This window comes from Gymnoscopelus braueri, assembly GCF_963280865.1.
Source record: "Gymnoscopelus braueri genome assembly, chromosome: 5".
NCBI classification, from domain to species: Eukaryota; Metazoa; Chordata; class Actinopteri; order Myctophiformes; family Myctophidae; genus Gymnoscopelus; species Gymnoscopelus braueri.
Window position 1 is genome coordinate 26,494,349 of NC_137606.1, and position 20,911 is coordinate 26,515,259.

The 20,911-nt window shown below is 42.9% G+C and overlaps 2 protein-coding genes across 3 annotated transcripts in view; both read left to right on the plus strand.

The window, feature by feature from the left end:
• The first annotated feature begins 662 nt into the window (after positions 1-662).
• Positions 663-5,359, plus strand: snrpa (small nuclear ribonucleoprotein polypeptide A). 2 transcript variants are annotated; one of them, XR_013933136.1, is made up of 8 exons: positions 663-744; positions 1,582-1,668; positions 1,869-2,041; positions 2,392-2,568; positions 2,996-3,175; positions 3,301-3,389; positions 4,726-4,955; positions 5,080-5,359. XR_013933136.1 is itself a non-coding variant. In XM_080428022.1 (7 exons), the coding sequence occupies exons 2-7, from the start codon at positions 1,590-1,592 to the stop codon at positions 4,883-4,885; spliced, it is 858 nt and encodes a 285-aa protein (XP_080284148.1). In that variant the 5' UTR covers positions 663-744; positions 1,582-1,589; the 3' UTR covers positions 4,886-5,359. The 2 variants fall into 2 exon arrangements, 1 of the variants encoding a protein (XP_080284148.1); XM_080428022.1 differs by having other exon boundaries at positions 4,726-5,359.
• Positions 5,360-11,297: 5,938 nt separating this feature from the next.
• Positions 11,298-20,911, plus strand: part of LOC308085759 (uncharacterized protein) — a 56,715-nt gene continuing 47,101 nt past the window's right edge. Inside the window, exons 1-2 of the mRNA XM_080429071.1 lie at positions 11,298-11,974; positions 16,834-17,175. Coding sequence (XP_080285197.1) covers positions 11,837-11,974; positions 16,834-17,175 — 480 coding nt within the window. The 5' untranslated portion in view covers positions 11,298-11,836. The remainder of the gene's footprint in view (positions 11,975-16,833; positions 17,176-20,911) is intronic.

The following is a 20,911-nucleotide window of genomic DNA, read 5'->3' on the forward strand; positions in this document are numbered from 1 at the left end:
CAAAGACAACTTAACATACCGGTATACATGTAAAATAGTAATCTCTCTCTCTCTCTCTCTCTCTCTCTCTCTCTCTCTCTCTCTCTCTCTCTCTCTCTCTCTCTCTCTCTCTCTCTCTCTCTCATTCACTCACCTATAACAGGCTTCTTCCCCCAAAGATGTAAATCACTAAGGCTCTTTAATGTACACAGGACAGTGTATCTAGTAACAATCTGTCTCTTAAACAGTGCTGCTGTCGACGTGTTGTATCCATATTTGGCAGCTTACATTTCGACCAATGGCATCGTTTTCTAGAACGGAATCGGAAGTTAGGTTTTCTTGAACAACAGGACATTGTTGCCAGATTTTGCGAGAGAAATAAGAAGCCGGGTCTGTGAAAACAAGCCCAAAAGAAGCGACTAGGACAAAAATAAATAAAGAATCCTGTACGGGATACATGTTAATCTGGGGGTCCATGACATGAAAATGTTTTAGAACCACTGGTTTAAACAACATTAGGAAACAAGTCCAAATAAGTAAACTACACTTTAGATAAAGAAGCCCAAAACCCCGCAACCTCCATTATTTACAAATTACAAGCAGCGTTACAGAAAAACAAGCCCAAAGTCGCTTATAATAAGGAGACATGGCAACACTGCAACAGGACCTCATCACGTCGTAAGCATCACCTCGCGAGACTTCCACCGACCGCGGTAGTGAGCGTGGTCTTGTTTGTCCCATTCATCTCGTTTAACGTGAATATACGTAAGTATTATTATCCTCTGTTTTCTTTATTTAGTGTTGTATCGTGTTATTTGATGACTTAGTTATCTGTCGATGTGTGATTGATTAAAATGCGACCAACCAGGGAAGTAAAATGACATGGAAACTATCTGAATAACACGCTAGGCTAAGTTAGCACGAGTAGCTTGCGTTAATGTAACGTGAGCAATGTTGCCATGTCCGCTTATTACAAGCTACTTTCTGTAAAGTTGCTTGTAAATATTGGTGACGGTGGTTGGGGTTTGTTTCTAAAGTGTAGTTGCTTACAGGTATTTGGGCTTGTTTCCTAATGTTGTTTATAAACCACCAGTGGTTCTCAAACACTTTTCATGGCAAGGACCCCTAATATTCAAAACATATATTTTTCCTCACCAAGATTTCCCCCGTTTTTCTTTGTTAAAAATAGCAGATCGTCAATTTCACAACGCGTCGCATCGACGTGTTGAGCTTGTAGATCGGCGATTTTCAAATAGCCATATTTGTCGCTTCTTTTGGGCTTGTTTTCATAGACCTGTTTGCTTATTTCTCTCTCAAATCTGGCAACACTGAACGTGAGCGTCAACTACTAACTACAACGCCTAGATGTGATTTATTATTACACTGACTGTTAACATTGTTTCCTACAGGATCTAACATGAGTTACATTGTTTCCTACAGGATCTAACATGAGTTACATTGTTCCCTACATAATCTAATATGAGTTACATTGTTTCCTACAGGATCTAACATGAGTTACATTGTTTCCTACAGCCTACAGGATCTAACATTAGTTACATTGTTCCCTACAGAATCTAACATGAGTTACATTGTTCCCTACAGAATCTAACATGACTGCTCCTCCGGATCAGGCGCGGCTCAATCACACCATCTACATCAACAACTTGAATGAAAAGATCAAGAAAGATGGTGAGTTATGTTTTATGGTTTCTGTTCGTTCTTGGTTCATTTTGTCAGAATCACTGTCGCATCGCTCGTTTCTTTTTTGCGTGAACTCCGTTTTTCTTGTCCTGCTTGTCCATAGGGGGGCAGGGAGAGAATGCAGGAAAGAAATCAAACATGAAATCAGTATTGTTTACGACACACTTGTGCGCCTCTTGTGTTTACAGAGTTGAAGAAGTCGCTGTATGCCATCTTCTCGCAGTTTGGACAGATCTTGGACATTTTGGTGGCACGCACCGTCAAGATGAGGGGCCAGGCCTTTGTTATTTTCAAAGAAGTCAACAGCGCGTCGAATGCCCTGCGATCCATGCAGGGATTCCCCTTCTATGACAAACCCATGGTGCGTTCATGGTCATCTCGCACTATTTAAGACACATATTATTGAAATGTTTTTTATTATGAAGAAAAAAGTTCAAATGTAACATGCTCGTTGTGAGCTCAATTTACAAGCTTGATATTTGTATTTCTCATTCAAATTGGCCCTAATGAAAACACATTATGAAATTTGAAAAGGCTGAAGACGCAATGAAGTCGTTGACCCAAACTGTGTCGGTAACATCCAAAAGATTACTGCAGAGAAACCGGCAATTAAACAACCTTTGTTTAGATTTCTATTCTTGGTGTAAACACCTTTTCAGCAATAACTCAACTGGCCTGGCTTTTCTCTTTGTTTCCCTCATCTTTCTGCAGCACATCCAGTATGCCAAGATAGACTCAGACATCATAGCTAAGATGAAGGGGACTTTTGTGGAGCGTGACCGCAAGAAGAAAGAGAAAAAGGTCAAGGGGGCTGAGACGCCTGGAGCCAAGAAGGGCGTGCCAGGAGCCCCTGTACCCATGGTTCCAGGTGTACCCGCAGCAATGCCTGTAAGTACATCAGGGACGCTGTAAGATATCCAGGAATACCTAATGGTCATGTAAGCCTATGTATATCGCGCGGTTTGAGACTATGATGATTTAACCACACAAATGAATCCTAGCGCCCATATTCTGAGCATGTCATATTATATTAGGCGACCATGGAAGATTTGCAAGCTCATAGCACAACATGTTGGAACGTGTTGGTAGCTGGTAGATCAATAATTTCCCACTATTTGTTGTACAATGAATTATTTAGGGTTTAAGTGGTTAAGCTACTAGAACTAGCAAAATCCATACAAAGTGACTTAGTTCTCCTGAAAGAACACAGATCCATTCATTGATTTAACAATGAACGCTAGTGATATTTGCTTCACAACAGAGTCTATGTAAGGCTGTTTTATTAACAACATATGTAACATTGTTATTCTTCCAGGGTATGCCGCCCAATATGAACCAAGCTCCTCGTATGATGCCCATGCCAGGGCAGCCACCTTACATGCCCCCGCCAGGCATGATGCCACCTCCTGGGATGGGACCTGGTCAGATGCCCCCTGGTGCCATGCCTCCTGGCCAGATGATGCCTGGGCAGATGCCAGGACAGATGCCACTGCAGGTAGTGTGTGTGTGTGTGTGTACGCGCCAGTCTTCGAACAATGTGTTGTCATGTTTAATCCTAATGGTGGGCTATTCTGACATCATCTTTAGGCTGTCACTAACTGCTCTTTGCTTTTCTTCCAGGTGGCAGAGAACCCTCCAAACCACATCCTCTTCCTCACCAACCTGCCAGAGGAGACCAACGAACTTATGCTGTCCATGCTCTTCAACCAGTTAGTACTGCCTTCTTTAATGAAACAAATGGAAAATGTTTGTATGTATATAAGTAAGTAGCCTTGGATCCCGAGCCATGTGGCCCATACCCTATCTCCTGTTTCTGTTGTATGAGACAGCTTGATGCACAAGTACACCCCCTGGACATGACCCTAGTATTTCGCAGGGACTAGCCCCCAAGCCAACCCTTGATGCAGAGACAGCTTGATGCACAAGTACACTCCCTGGACATGACCCTAGTATTTTGCACAAGAAAGTTGGTACTGATTGGTCCAGTGGTTTGCAAGACACGACACGCAGCAGACAGACCCTTATAGCAGTTAAACGTCTGCAGAGTATGCCATAAATATAAAAACGTATGAATTTAGGTTTTCATGTAATTTCTGATTTATAAAGACAAGATGGGGTCTAATAACATGGCTTCCAATACTTACTGTGGCCAGTCTATGACGGCTCTGTCATCTATGACATATCTGTGACGCGAGTAGCATTGGCACCGCTAGTTTGAGCGACTTAGCCACGCCCCAGACGCCTCCAGTCTCTCGTGTCACTTCCTAGACAGATAGACGGAGCCAGTTAGCTCAATGGCGTGCCGCTTTAGTTAGACTCCCAGTCTATTCACCTGTTAACTAGGCTGTGGTTTTCCACTTCCTGTCGATTTCATTGGATATCATTGGTCATCTGACCAGTTTCATTGGATTTCATTGGATCAAATCGACAGGAAGTGGAAAACTCACAGCCTAGGAAACGGGTGAATACACCTCAGGTTTGAGTCTCACTGCAGACAATGGATTTTCTATGATCCAATGCTACTTTTTGGAGACAATTTATTTTCTCAGATAAACCGCTGCTTTTACTGAGATTCGGTTTAGGCATAATTTTACTGAGTTAAGTTTTAGGCAAGGTTTTGAAGAAGTTCAACAAGGCAGAAGTCAATCACAGCGAGTCCTTACCGGGTCTTGCTCAAACTAACGGTACCAACGCTACTCGCATCTGTGATGTATGCATGACTCCATATTTGGGCAACGTTTAAACTGATTCAAGCACCATTGACAGACATACACTCTAGACGTCCCTTCTCCTACAGAGCCACATCGTGAAAAAGGACGTCAAACTTGTATTAAACAGTAAAGTGACAAAAGGGATTATGTGCAAGGGGAAGCTATCCGACAGGCCATGAGCCTGGTTGATCCGCGAAGATATACCAGTGTTTCTTTTTTTATGTACTGTACATAAAACATGGCCAGGGGTGTCTTTTTTTTTAATTTATTTTTTAGCTAAACCATTGCACATGCTGATTGTTGACTGTGTTGGTCCTATTCCAATCTCTCCTAGGTTCCCAGGTTTCAAGGAGGTGCGTTTGGTCCCCGGTCGACACGACATTGCTTTTGTGGAGTTTGATAATGAGGTGCAAGCAGGTGCTGCCAGAGAGGCATTGCAGGGCTTCAAGATCACACAAACTAACGCTATGAAGATCTCATTTGCTAAGAAATAATAGCTATCAGCCCAGTGCATAAGCACACACATGCACACAGAAGGAGGAGCATAACTATTCATTGTTTCCAGTAAGTATGAATTTGTTGCATCAGGTGTCTATGTGTGATATTTACAGTGAAAACATTGGACAACTTTGATTTAACGAGTTGAGTTGATGAGTTTTAAATGAGCATCTTTGTTTTCTTTTACTAGCACCTTGATGTCTCCCTTTTTTACGTTCCATTTTCACATTCTTTGTTATAAAGCATTGCACCCAGATTCTGGCTTGCCAGAAATTGTACCTGGAGCTTTTTGTTTTTCACATTCTTTGTTATAAAGCATTGCACCCAGATTCTGGCTTGCCAGAAATTGTACCTGGAGCTTTTGTTTTTCACATTCTTTGTTATAAAGCATTGCACCCAGATTCTGGCTTGCCAGAAATTGTACCTGGAGCTTTTGTGTTTTTTAAAATTAAAATCACACTTGTTTTACAGTAACTCTTGGTTTGTTTTCATATCAGGTGTGTTGTGAGGTTCACATGATTAAAACCATAAAATGTCAGTAAGTGTAGCTTTTCGTACTTCACAGGAGCAGGTTCTGTCTGTGGTGTAGTTAGTAGAATATTGCTATACCTTAATTATAGTTGTAAGTGCGCTTATACCCAGCAGATGGAGCTATATCTGCTTGTAATTCAAACTTTTAACTATTTACAATTTAAGCAGTCACTGTTATCCAGTCTAAATTAGTGTGAAATTTGAGTGAATAACCTGAACAACAAATAACAGGGTAAATAGTGCAAAGAGAACAATGTCGTGCTTCAAAGAAACTAGGATACCAGGTAAAAACATGAACCAATTATCTGTCTAAACACAACATGCTATCTAAATGACAATCTTAACCTTTACCTGATAGAACTTTTTATGTTAAAAGAAAACATAAATTGTACTAAATCTTTTGCACAGAATTATGGTTTCTGTACCGTACTCGTAAGTGATCATGATTCAATTCACAGTAATCCACATTGGATGATTTTAATGCTATTAAAATAAACCCATATAAGATCATTTCCGGCTGGCTGCATGCACGTATGTCCATGTTTTTTGTCGTTTGTCCTATGAAATAAGTGAAAATGTCAGTGGTTAAGTCAAACCCCCCCTTCACAAGTTAGTAGTTCATTTACATTTATCTACAAAGCGTTGTTCTCCATAAAGTTAAAGAATGTTGAGATGGACAGCCTGAAGTCTTGACAAGCCATGTAATAATATTTGTCCTTAATGCTCTCTGTGCCTTGAGTTGGTGTGATTAATATCTGAAAATAATTTTACTTGGATTACCTTAGCAATTTATCTTAGCTTTCTGATTGGCCTTGAGCTCTAATGCTTTGGAATATAGGATTTACTGATGTCTAGACTAATAATTCCTATACCTCAGTCCTGCATGGTATGCTGGCATATTCAACTTGTATCTCTAGCCCCAACGCCCTCTTCAATATACCTACACAGCGTCATTAAAATTAATGCATTTTGACTCACATTATAGGATAGGTGTGCTGCGTGGGTCCAGAATAATGCAGAACAATAATTAGATGCTCTTTGGGAAGGATTGAATTGAAAACAATTCATGAGTTTAAATTCCTTTCCTTAAATTACACAGTATGTTTAGAACTTATCCCAAGCTCACTGTTGAAAAAAATTAAGTCTTGAGGCATTGCTTGGCAAATGTTTAAAAACACTTGCTGCCTACTGTTATTGTAGACAAATGTAATGGACTATAATTCTACCTGTACTTGTAATAAATTGAGTTAATATGAAAATAATTATATTGTTTTTAATGGTCCTAGACAGAATAACATGTCACTAACCTCTTGTAAGTGCACTTGTTGAATTTAATACACACCTACCAATAGTGGGGTTCTCAATGTCTCATTGTCAAGTGTGTTGTAGATGTAAGTCATTACAGACAATTTATCTTGTCCTGTTGGAGGGCTTTGTTGACTTGGGCAAATTGACTTGTGAATTGGCTCTTAATTTTATTTGGACATGTACTATAATCTCTATCCTGTGCATATAAGGGTCTCCTGTTGTAGACTATACACTTACCCTAGTAATTGTCTTTAGGTCAGCCAAACGGTATCCACAAAATGCACATTCTTTTGCACTTTCCCAAGCCTTTCCACACTCCCTTATTTTGCCTTGAGAAAGCGCTGACCTTAGCCACCAGGGCGATGTGTGTGTGTGTTTGTGTGTGTGTGTGTGTGTGTGTCATGCTCTTGGCAACATGCCTAGTGACTCCCCATTCACCAACAGAGATCTTTCAGCTTGAGTATTAAAAGGCAACGTATCCACCGGCTTACACGTGGGACATCTACTGTATCTATATCATTCTACTGACGCTTCCTGAGTCTCTAATAGTTGGGAATTAAGGTTAGATTTCTTGAGTCACAGAGGGTGTACAGCTGTCTAGGAGATAGGTTGATAATCATTAACACTTAAAACAATCAGTGTTAGATGTATAGCCTCGTTGTCATTCATGTGTGAGTGAATATTAATGTTAGAGTATAATAAAGAATAATCGCTACGCTTCACACATCTATTCTCACTAAATCACTGGTTCTCAAAAGGACCTCCATAACTCAGAGTGTGTACAAATGGACCCTTGTTTTTGGTACATTTGGTTCCATTTGTGCACTCACAAAATTACAGACCAGTAAAGGTCCATTTGGAAACCCCTGCAGACAGAAGTAGCAGAGAACAGGAATGCGTGGTGTCACCATTAGATGGTGCCAAAGACCCAAGCTTGTCAATTAAGCAATTACCTCAGTAGTTAAAGTCAGTACAGGACTGTAGTTGTCAGACACGTCCACAGGTAACTATTGCTGTCACCATAATCTACTGAAGCATGGAGGCAGAAATATCTTGATTCTGTGAGGATTGGTATTCAGCTCATGCTTTAAGGTCATGGTGCTCTATGCAAATAAGCACTGTGCCCCTTCAAGCGCTCTCTGTTCTCTCTGTGTCACTGTAGAGTCCTAGGCCACGGAAACACCACTGGTTGCCAGGGAAGTCCCTCTGCACAACAGGGCTATGATGGACCTTAAGATTGAGAGGCGTAGGGGGGGGGGGGATCTCATTATATTTTCTCTGATAAAAACAGTAGATTGTGTGTCTGTCTTGGATTTAGTGGAAGAAGATGAACTTGTATGTGGAAAACATGCCATATAACTGGTGCCAATATGCAAAAGATGCATCCCATGTGTTTTAAATTCCTCTGGTTGTCGGTTTCTTTATGGACTTGGTCGGCATAATCAAGTAGTGGAATGTGTCTGCTGTAGTTGTCAAGGCAGGTTTGCCTTCAAATGTGCTTTTGCAGATATTAGCCTGCCACTGTGGTCCAAGGAGTGAGATGTCTTTGCATGCCATCTGTACCCCTTGCATGTGTACACATGACTACTCAACCTCTAGTCTGCTCTAGAACCTCTAAACTGAGAAAATAATGTTGCATAAACACCTCCCTTATCAGTGAATAATTAACCTCTTCATAAGGTCATGAGCATCTGGGTCACTGGCACTGCCGAGCTCAGTCTTAAGGCCAACTCCCTTACTTTGTTTTCTATGAAGACTAAGTGCTTTGTTTTGCCCATTGGGTTTATTGGGGCCTGTTTGTGAATGAATTCCATGTCCATATCCATGGTCTTCTAATTACATTACACTGAGGGGCCATAGAAACTTTGGTATTTCAGAGAGGGGACCAAAGCTAGTGAAGCTACCGTTCCAGTGCCAGTGCAAAGCTGTGGCAAACACTGAATTGGTGCGGCTTGGCTTTGATCTCAGCTGTCTGACCAGAGGCCTGAAACTGGAAGTGAAGCCATTATTCTATTCAAAGATGACACAAAATGGTAAGGGAATCTGAGAGAGATCAAACCTTCCCATAATCCAGTGAAACCTTTGTCAAAAGATGTTTTTATATAGGTTATGGGTCTCTCTCTCTCTCTCTCTCTCTCTCTCTCTCTCTCTCTGTGAGAGAGAGACAGACACTTCTTTGTACACAGACCTACTGCACACACAAACAGAGCACATACCTTTAGTTGAAATACATTTGAAAACATTGCTGCTATTTTAAAGTTTTATATTAAGTTATCGTTAAATGGATATATGTAGACTATACAAATGTTTTCTTTTTAACAGCAAAAACAAAAATTTGTTATTTATTATTTTCTAAGATAGCTTTTACATTTATTTTCATAATAGATTTGAATACAAAATTGCAATGTGACACAGGCACACAGCTCTGTTTACACATTTGTCTAAAAAAAAACTAAATATGTACAGTAAACAGTTCAGGGTAGATCGGCTATTTTCAAATGGCCGAAATGAAGAGGTTAATGTAGGCTATGTGTTGTAATAATAATCAAAATCTAAGTAACTAGTAACTAATGTTTTCAAATAATAGTGGAGTAAAAGTAAAATTTTTGCCTCTTAAGATGTAGTGGAGTTCTTTAGTGGAGTTCTGGTGAATCTATGTCATCTTAAGTCACCCACATACATAGATCTGGCCTTTATAAATAACGTTAAGACATGGTATATGATGCCATTGTATGACCGTGTGAATAATGTGGGCTTTAGAAATGTTGAGGGGAAACCTGCTCTGATTAGATTAGAACTTGAAATGGTCTGAGGCTCATTTCTACACATGGATGAGTTTATTGACGAACCATCCAGCTCATCATGACAATCTACTTTTGGTACCAGGAGGCAGACTTGCGGCTGTATGCGCTTCGCAGTGCTTCCGCCACAAACAGCCATGATGAGCCACTCATCCAAAACCCTATTAGATTACACTGGAAGGTGATGGGGACAGTGGGAGGAGGGCCAGCAGTATCAGTGGCAGTGCCAGTGGTGTAAAGTAACTAAGTACATTTTGAGGTATTACTACTTTTTTCAGTATTTCCAATTTTCAATACTTGTAATTCTACTCCAATATTGTAATTTTAATCCACTACAATTATTAACTTGAGTTAGTTTGTAGATTTTGATTATTATTACAAAACATACATTACCCACTTCAGCCCTATATATATTTCGGCCATTTGAAAATAGTCGATCTACAAGCTAACTTGTAGATCTGCTATTTTCTAAAGATTTTGATTGTAACCGGAAGCCCTAATTTTCTTTTTGCGGACCAGCGGTTTGTGTGCTGAGGATAAGGTTAGAAATAAGTTTAGGGTTAGGCATTGTTTTACTGAGGTTAAAGGGCAAGACCACTTTGGTAGAGGTTTGGGTTGTGTAGTTACCTTGCTATGACGTAACTCCAAAGCTGAACAAGAAATCAAAAATAATTGCTCCATTGATTAGAAAATTATAATTCAAAATATGCTCCTCATTGACTTACATTGTACACTGAAACAGCTCCCAAACTATTTTAGCCCGTAAACGAATACAAACCAAAGTTGATTCAAACAATAGAACATCACCAAACCCAGTACTGTTTTTTTTTTTATAAAGATGTTAACTATTCCACAATCTCCGAACATTTGAAAATTGTGGGAGGCAACAGTCTGGCCACTAGGTCTGACTAGGATCCACTGATCCAGTCCGGGTTTTCTTTCTAATAAAAATGGCAAAATCAACAGGAAGTTAACATATATAGGCTATATATTTTTTAAAACAGTACTGTAGGTGATGCTCTATATTGTCAAAATCAACTTTGTTTGCATTTGTTTATGTGCTAAAAGAGTGACTTTGAGAGCTGTTTCAGCATAAAATGTAAGTCAATGAGGAGCATATTTTTAATTATCAATCTCTAATCACTGGAGCATTTTTTTCCCCCCTTGTCCACCTTTGGAGTTACATCATGGCAAGGTAACTACACAACCCAAACCTCTACCAAAGTGGTCTTGCCCTTTAAGTTTAGGAATAAGGCTAGGTTTTGGCACCGTTTTATTGAGGTCACGTTTAGGAATAAGGTTAGGTTTAGGAATAGTTTACTGAGGTTACATTTAGGAATAGCTGGTGAATACCACCGGATTTGCCCGCGGACGACGACTGTGTTTTGGGGCGAAGCGAGCGTTTTGGTATTCATTTTGATACCAATACTTTTGTACCTTTACTCAAGTTAATTTTGAATTCCGGACTTTTACTTGTAACAGAGTATTTCTACATTGCAGTATTGATACTTTTACTTAAGTACAAAATTTGAGTACTTTTTCCACCACTGAGGGTGGGGCCCTTTAAGGTAGGAAGGGGCCAAACAGTTGAATTGAACTGAGAGGGCAACCAGCAATCGCGCGGACGCGCGCACATGAGAGTGAAATGAAGGATATTCCCTGCCTCAGGACACACCCTCCATTCTCTCTCTCTCTCTCTCTCTCTCTCTCTCTCTCTCTCTCTCTCTCTCTCTCTCTTTCTCTCTCTCTCTCTCGCTCTCTCGATTCATTGGATAGACGGACCTGCAAGAATGCTTAACGAGGAGCCCGAGAAGTGAGATGCAACCATTCAAGTGCAGAGTGATTACTTTTGTTTCTGCTTCTTTGTGTACAATCTCTAAACAAAAAAATCGGTTTGAAATTGTTTTATCAGCGGGACGTAGTTGCAATTTCATTGGATGTAGATTAAGGGGCACGCAGAAAGAGAGATGGGACTGTGTTTCGCAGATAGAGAGCTAATTGGGATGAGAGTTCAAGTCAAGTGAGCCAGCAGATTGGACTTTCTAAGCTCCTTAACGCTGTGGTGGGAGCAATATCTCTGTTGGTTTGAAAACCCCACGGTGGACACCGCAGCCAGAGGAAAAGGTCGGTGAGAGAGAGGGGCGAGGGGCTGGTGATCAGGTGGGGAGTGGGGGACTACCCACGGGGGGATCAATCCAAAGTGGAGAAAGGCAGTTAAGTTATGCGTTTTTGCTCAATCGGACACGATGATGAACCGGTGCTCCCAGATCTGTGGGGTTTAGAGCGGAGACGATCCACTGTCTCCAGATGGAGAGAGGCGCGGCGCACGGACCAACCTGGGTCAATCCTAGAGACCGAGGCATGAGGACAGTCCTGGACCGAGGTGGCGGTGGGCAGCTGCCGTGGACTGTGGTGGTTCTAGTCACCCTGGCGATGCAAATGCAGGTAAGCCTCCGGTCACCGACTATTCTCGGCAACTCTTTAATTAAACCCCCACTGCTACTATTTAATGCGTCCAGTTCGATATATTACAACTCTATAGTCAGCTCGCTCATTCCGTGAACGGTTGCCAGTGCGACAGAAGCAGAGCTGTGTCCACCTGTTGTTTGACCCTCCTGCCTTGCCTGCCATCTAGCTCCATAAAGAACCTCTCACTCCGCTATACAGCTCCGAGGTGAGGTTCTATGTCGTTACCTTCCAGAATCGGGTGCACGTCCGCCAAGGCTCCACTGTTTACCCTTTTGTATACGTCGTATCCCAAAACTAATGGTAGATTCCAAGCCGCACGGATGTTTAAAGTTTGGTTCGGCGCATAAAATTTTAGGAACGGAGCGAAACTACCCGTTTAAATCGCTTATTTAGTCAGCCTGTGGCCATGTTTCCCATTCAACCCGGAAAACCCCCCTACGTCCGCTGCCAGTACTGCTCCCGGTTTGGCTACAATGGGAAACATGGCCACAGGCTGACTGAATAAGCGATTTAAACGTGTAGTTTCGCTCCGTTCCTAAAATTTTATGCGCCGAACCAAACTTTAAACATCCGTGCGGCTTGGAATCTACCATTAGTTTTGGGATACGACGTATACAAAAGGGTAAACAGCGGAGCCTTGGCGGACGTTCACCCGATTCTGGAAGGTAACGACATAGAACCTCATCTCGGAGCTGTATAGCGGAGTGAGAGGTTCTTTATGGAGCTATTGAGCCACAGTTGTCGCTGCAAAAAAAAAGTCACAATTAAATGAAATGCAGCTAGAGAGGCTTATAACTTTAACAGAGATTCACACTAGCCTACGGCTAACGGACAAATCTTGTGAAAAGGGGGGTAGGGTAGTAGGCCTATACTACCTAGCTCGGACCTTTACAGCGGAGGAGGGAGTTTCCAAATGGGCCTATAGGTCTACTACCCTACATCTGTTGGACAACAGGTCGACACCAAGTCTTGTCAAATAGACGACGTTGGTAATCAAATTTCCTTTGAGGGACACAGAGGATAGACAGAGACAGACCAGACACATGCTGGTCCACTCATTCGCAGAAGACACGTGTTTGCGCTTGTACCGTAAACCTATTGGTGCATTCAGTGCTGTAGTCCTATAGGCCAGTGGTTCTCAACCCGTGGGTCGGGATCCCCAGGGGGGTCCCCATATGATATTTTTTGGGGGGTCCCCAGACGACAGTGAAGTGACAATTTAAGGACTTTTTTAAAGACCTTTTTAATACCTCAAAATGACAGAAAAGAAAAAGACCATTACTGCATCAAAAGTAATCAACAAACTAGCCTATAGTATAAACACTGATCAAGCATTGGCCAAATTGTCAAATGATATAAGAAAGAGCCAACAATTGTGAAAATAGCAGAACTACAAGCTCACAAGGCAAGGTGTTGTGGACTTGTAGATCTGCTATTTTCACAATATTTATATGTGGAACCGAGTCAAACAAAATGTAATGCCTCAACTCCTACATTCCAAGTGCTTGTCAGTTCAAAAAGTATAATTTTGGGGGGTCTGAAAAACTTGAGAACCACTGCGCCTATAGACTCAGTGAAATTCTCCAGGAGATGCTAAATGGTTCCTACAAAGTCTGATAGGCAACTTGGAAAAGCACCTCCGTTTCAAAGATTAGTTGCTTAATGATCTCACAATTTTGGACCTGGCCATTAACACCCGGGCCAAAACCATCTAAGGCTAAGCAGCTCCAAACTGGTTGAGTTATAGGGTGATTAACATTACTACAAATCAGTCAAGCATAATTTAAATCTCCCTGGCTGTAAAATGTAGTTGTCCCCCCTCTACCATTATAACTGGGTATGCTTGTAATTATATCCAGTCTCACTGCATGCTCTCAGTTATGTGTGGATGTAGCCGTAGAATACAACTCTCGTAGACCTATTTGTGATTCTGACGTTTTCAATCAACGTCAGAATCATAAATACGTCACGAGAGTTGTATTCTACGGCTAGTGTGGATGCATGTATTATATTATTATTATTAAGAATATTATAGTATAATATATAGAGATTCAATTTCAATGTATATCGTGGGTTAGTAACTAATATTAATATTTAAGAGGTTATTTCATTTGTCGACCACATGTGGGAGGGTGCATTGTCCATCTCATTGGCAGACTGTCACTGACAATAAGACAACCACAACTTCATTATATTCTATTGGCATAGGCCCAGAAATGTCATATTGTGCCATCCCTAGATTAAACCTTAAATGTCAGTGACCTTTTGATAGATGTATGTTATAATGAAAAGAGTTCCATTTCATTTCATTTTTAATCACTGCTTAGATTTATACAGAGTTTGAAGAAAAGCGGGACAATGAAAACGTTTAACTTGTAAAAATGTAAGTGAATTGCCCCAACTCCTTCCCTGCTGTCTAAACAGGTGTAATAGGTTACAAGTGTATACCGGTGCAACCTAACTTGCATGGTTAAATAGAGCCCAGGCACTGAACCATGAAAGTAAATCTTTTGATCATGGGACTGGCTGTGACCTGACCTGTGGTCTGTGTTTGGGTGTAATGGGTGTGTTTGGGTGTAATGACACGTTAATGACCACGTCTCTCCCGCAGAGGTACTCTCAAGCCTGGGTTCAGATCGCTTTCTCTGAGCAGCCGTTTAGATGGAGTGCTGAAATGCAGGTATGCCTGGAATGGCTAAAGGATGAGGGGAGGAGAAGAGGAAGAAAGGAGGATGCAGAGTGATGAGTGGCACTGTATCTCCACAGGCCTTTTGATGTAGACTTTAATACCACCCCACCCCCCACAGCTCAGGGACAGGGCAGCAGAGGGACACACAACAACACCGATAACAATGGGCCAACTGAGGTTCTACACAGTACATTCCGGGGTGTTAATTTATTTACTTAGAGAGTGTAAAAATTGATTCGGATAAGGACGTATTAAGGATGATAAATACAGGCACAAACAGCAAGAACTTGTTATTTCATGGGATTCCACTCCTTTGGTTTAATTTCCTGTGAGCCAGTGTGAAAACTGGAAGAGATAAATGGAATTGATTTCTATCCCCGCACTCACTGACATGTTGTTAATTCGGAGCTTTATAGCGGCTATTTAGCAGTTTCTTTATCTATCCGAGGATAGTTTGCCTTGTGTTAAATGCCAACAGCATTGACTTGATTTGTTGTCGGAATAAGCTAGTGCTGCTGTTTCATTGTCATTGTGACACAAACACAAACAGGCACACAGCCACCTGACCCTAGCTTTCTAGAGACTCTCAGGGGGTCTTGTTAGTTCTAGCGCTTGCTGTGTGTGTGTGTGTGTGTGTGTGTGTGTGTGTGTGTGTGTGTGTGTGTGTGTGTGTGTGTGTGTGTGTGTGTGTGTGTGTGTGTGTGTGTGTGTGTGTGTGTGCGTGCGTGCGTGCGTGCGTGCGTGCGTGCGTGCGTGCGTGCGTGCGTGCGTGCGTGCGTGCGTGCGTGCGTGCGTGCGTGCGGTGTGTGTGTGTGGTGTGTGTGTGTGTGTGTGTGTGTGTGTGTGTGTGTGTGTGTGTGTGTGTGTCCTGTCCTGGGGGAAAGAGAGAGAGAAATAAAGGAGTGAAACTACCGACATAGGAAAAAAGAAAGAAAAGAGAGATGGTAGACAAAGAAGATTAGAGAGAGAGAGAGAGAGAGAGAGAGAGAAAAGAGCAAGGGGAAGTTTTCTACAGATAAAGAGAGATAACACTGCAGATAGAGGATAGTATGGCTGGAGTGGGGGGGGGGGGGGGGGGGGTGGGTTGGGTATCCATTTGGATGAAGGGGGTTCGATTTTTCCCCTGTTGGTGCAGGAGAGAGAGAGAAAGACTCATCTGAATCAATGTTATCTCCTACTTTCTTTCTTCTCCCACCATCGCTCACAGCGTTGTTTGTCATGTAACCCTGCTAAAACATAATAGGCGATGCAGACGGAACAGGCAGCATCGAAATGTGATCCTACGTGTGTCGATACGGGGGTCTGTTCGTTCCGTTCATTATCGTCTCATGAATGAGAATTCCTTCTCCCGTGCTCTCCCTGCTTCAATGAAACCATGCTTTGTTTTTTGTTTTCATTTTGAAATGAACTCTTTATATTAAATTGACACAGAAACATGTTCTCGGGATGTGGAAGCACACCAGGTACATTATGGGAGGGGAAAACAGAAATTGGCTTGCTGAGTCTTGGTATGCTACCATGGGAAGCTTAGAAAAATGTCTGCAACCCCTCCTATCCCCTCACAAACCCCTCAATTGTTGCTACATGATGTACTGCCCACTGTATCCTTTCAGTGTGTGAACAATGCAAATATTTAAAGGAAATAACCAAGAAGACTTCGATGTGCAACCTACCATAATGTGATTCTTGGACTTCACACAGTCGATGCCGTGTCTTTTCCTTTTGGAAATTGTAATGTAACTAGTAGGTCGGGCCGCTACGCGGCCCTCCCGTCTAGTAGCCTGGCCCGCACGTCGGAGACGGAGACAGAAGAGCGTGTAGACGTTCCTTGCAACACCGGTGCTTGTTTCTCGCACATGATTTGGCAACGCGCAAAACGAAAGCGAAACCTAACTGCAGCATGCAAACCGAAAGCGAAACCTAACTGCATCATGCAAACCAAAAGCGAAACCTAACATGCAACTTGTCCGTTCCCTGGTACAGCCAGTTTGCGGATTGTAGTATAGAGATGGCTTTTCTCCCTGTGTGCATTCTGCTTGTTTGTTTAATGGACGAATGGCCCATTTATTGTACTTCTTTGTTTCTCCCTCCCCTTCCTGCAACCATCTTCCCCGGTCAAACTTACACCTTCCTTGGGGAACCCCAGGTCACGCGTGCTGCGGGGATGTTTGAGCTGCAGATCCGGCAGTTCCAGAACCCCCATGGAATGCTACAAACCGGGGCATGCTGTGACCTGCAGGCCAACGGGGGGCAACGCTGCTCCGTCAGGGACCAGTGTGACACCTTCTTCCGTGCCTGTCTCAAGGAGTACCAGACCCGGGTAGTGCCCACTGGATCCTGTACCTTCGGCTCGGGCAGCACAAGTGTCCTGGGTGGAAATGCGCAAACCTTCCGCCATCGAGGTTACGATGGAGGGATTGGAGGAGGAGGAGGAGGAGGGGATGGGAGTAATGGACACATTGTCATTCCCTTCAAATACGCATGGCCGGTGAGTACGGCTGAAAGCCTACAATGCTAGCTATCAGGGGAAGTGCAACAAAATACATGCTCTCAAACTGAAGTGGAGAACAGCAATGATGGCATAGTCTGCTACATGCAGACTTCCCAAACTTACACACATTGTCGTTACACACACACCATTCTCCCTCTTAAGTAAACTTTCCATCCTCGTGTGAGCGCTGCAGTGAGTGTCTTCATCTCTTCCCTCAGAGCGTATCGAACCGCCTCCGTCTGTATCTGACATCGAGCCGCTGGCCTCTCCAACTCGTGTCTTCATTAAAGAGCAGATCTATTAATCGCACATTAGGCAGACGGGAGGGAAGTTGGCCCAAGATAGAGCTATCGAATAATTCAATTACACCCCTCTCTCCTCTTTCTCCTAGACCTAGAGCCCTCCCACTGTCTATTTCTCCTCCCTTCTACTTCTGCACCCCCACAACCACACAGCAGGAAGTATAGGATAACAAACAAAATGAACCCCATTCACACTTGCTTGAAATGCCTGAAATGTATGGGTATATTTGATTTTGGTGTCATGTGTGAGCGTGCGTCCGACTTTGAATGATGGTATATAATACGTACTGTACCATCATTCAACTTTGAATGATGGTGTATAATATATCCCATCATTCAAAGTCAGCGCACTTACTACTTGGCCCCATTACGGGGAGAAAAAATGTGCTAGTACTTAAGTAAATGTAGTTAGTTACCTTACCGGTAGTTACTGTCCACCACCGCTGGACTCGATATTTGGGCATGCCTCACACGGAACTCCATATATGGGCGTAAAAGGGACACAGACAAACAGACGGGTACAACGGGTACTCTTGACGAGTACAATGGGTATTACATAACCAGATGGGACATGCATTCCTTACTGGCATCGCATCGTTACCGACTTGCATGGTCGCCAAAGCCCAAACGGCACCCATCTTGAACATAATTCTTGCTATATTACTAAATTGTTTATGAGCAGCAAAATCAGTTCCTGTGCCTCTGCAAGGGCTTGTGTATTGTCTTTCCCGTGTTTCTGGTTCCTGGTCAGTTGGAGCTGGATAAATCAAGTGTAGGAGTGAGGGAGAGAGAGAGCGAGACAGAAGAGAGAGAGAGAGAGAGACAGAAGAGAGAGAGAGACACTGGCGATTCAATTTACCAGTTGGTCTGCCAGCCTGCAGATGGATATTTATTGTTCCTGTTTGTTCCATACACGTATTTTATCATCCTCAAATGCCTGGTCGTGCGTGCTTAATAGATACGTTTCACGCGATTACCGAGAACTGTACCAGTCCAGTAACATTAATTTCGTCTGGGAAGTCACAAGGAGGGCGATGTGTGACTCTTCCCCTGCCTATGTTGGCAATTTATATTAATTTCTTGCCTGTGAATATACTGGTATTCTAGTGTAAACACAGCTCTGTAACCCAAGTTGAAATACAATCATGGGGTTGAGGGACAGCAGTGGAGCAAGGGAATTAAAATCTTGTAACATGTAGCAGAGAGGCACTAAGCTGGCATAGCTCACTCAATCCTCCTGCCCATCCCTCCACATGGATATTTGCTAAATTGTCAATTTAGCTGGAGGCAGAGAAAGTATGGTCCCCTTGAAATGACTCGGCAAGGACAGTGAGGAATGATCCACAGTCAGAGATTGTAGCTTACCGTGTGTACATTGTAGATTATGGCTCTCATTATGTTCATGTTGGCCTAATGCTAATTTGCCTAGTATTTTGGTGCTTTTGTGTTTGGTTTCTGTCTCATTTACACTGTCTGGCACACATAAAGTACACACACACGCACACACACACACACACACACACACACACACACACACACACACACACACACACACACACACACACACACACACACACACACACACACACACACACACACACACACACACACACCACACGTGCGCATGCAAGCACACGTGCACAGTCGCACACACACACACGCATGCATGCACGCACGCTCGCACACACACACACACACACACGCACACACACAAACCCATGCGCTTAGTTATGCACAGTTGGGTTTAGTTGCTGTCTTTTGATCAATTTTGAGCAGTTATCTGCCCATTTACCTGTGAGACTCTCTGTCCCAGAGCCTATTATCTTCCCTTATCACTACAGTATAGTTTATTTTGTTTGTGCACGTGGCTGTATATGAGTGCGTGCGTGTGTGTGCGCGTGTCACGTATGCATGTTTGTACTTGTGTGTGCATGTGCCTGTGTGATTTTAGTGGTTTCTTTTGCACCGTGTTTTGGAGGGGTGTGTGTGTGTGTGTGTGTGTGTGTGTGTGTGTGTGTGTGTGTGTGTGTGTGTGTGTGTGTGTGTGTGTGTGTGTGTGTGTCAATGGCAGATATGAGTGTGAGAAAATCCTCCATCAGAAAACCTATCTGGATCAGTTTCAGGGCCGGGCCATGGGCGGACTAGGCTGCGTGGGCGGGGGGGTGCACACACACACACACACACGCACGCACACACACACGCACGCACGCACGCACGCACGCACGCACGCACGCACGCACGCACGCACGCACGCACGCACGCACACGCACACGCACACACACACACACACACACACACACACACACACACACACACAGTTACAGCATCAATGCATTTGTATGGCGCGGCGCACAGCTGAAAGAATCACATTATCTGTCCATCTCTGGGAGGTAAGGGGGAGGGGGGGGGGACTCCCGCTGCCCCAGGTGAGGGGATGAACAGGTGAGCATAGTCATTATGAGGAAAGGTGAGCTCTCCCTGTCCCCGCCTCTCCCTCACTTGCTCATTCTTTCTTTCTTTCTTTCTTTCTTTCATTCACCCCCCCAACTAATCTCTTCAGGGAAATGAGGTGGCTGTGTGTTTGAAACGAGTGTGTGTGTGTGTGTGTTTGTGTGTTAGTGTGTGTGTGTGTGTTTATATTTTCTTGGCTATGTGCTTGTGCACAAGTACATTCATGGCTGAGATTATGTAGGTGTCCCTGTAAGCTATTGGATGTGTGCGTAAATGCGCGTGCATGTATGTGCGCACACGCGTGTGTGTGTGTGTGTGTTGCAGTTGGAATTCAATAGTGGTTTTACCGCAATATGATATCTGTTTTTTTTGGTGGCGTTTCTCATTTTGTAAAGCATTTATATTCTATTTTTAAATTTTAAATAGCTTATATTGGACACTTTTGGCAGCATCAATATCGCATACAGGAAAGAGATGAGATGTGAGATAAGATAAGATTACACTCAACAGCGCAATGAAAAGCTTACTTGCGTGTGCTTTCAACAATGGCTTCATGGTAAGGACAGTTAAGGAGGCCAACATATACAAGTCTAAGTAATCTATGTAGTAACATTTTGTGTTAAGTGATATGAAAAAAAAAGAAGAAAAAGAAACCTATATAATTAGTTGACTGGGGTCTAGCAGAGGGCTATACTTGGTCCCCTCCTTTTTCCCTCTACACACAATGGGCCTGATTCACTAAGCTGTTTATGCCCAGATTTTGAACGTAAAGGAATTTACGCAACTTCCCACATATCAAACTCAGTATAACTATAAATATAATTTCCGCTCTTACCGTCCTTACATAGTTACTAAGAAGTCATGTTGGCATTTATCTATCTTTTGTCAATCAGGGCTAGTGCCTACAGTGGTAAGACCTGTCCTTGTGTTATAAAGACGTGTGACAAATGGCCTCATGGCAGGTGCTATAGAAACACTGT

Bases quoted from the DNA above. Each gene is read 5' to 3' on its own strand.
- snrpa (XM_080428022.1), top strand. From the start codon at position 1,590: ATGACTGCTCCTCCGGATCAGGCGCGGCTCAATCACACCATCTACATC. The intron at 1,669-1,868 runs GTGAGTTATGTT...TTGTGTTTACAG, and splicing joins TGAAAAGATCAAGAAAGATG to AGTTGAAGAAGTCGCTGTAT. The intron at 3,176-3,300 runs GTAGTGTGTGTG...CTTTTCTTCCAG, and splicing joins CAGGACAGATGCCACTGCAG to GTGGCAGAGAACCCTCCAAA.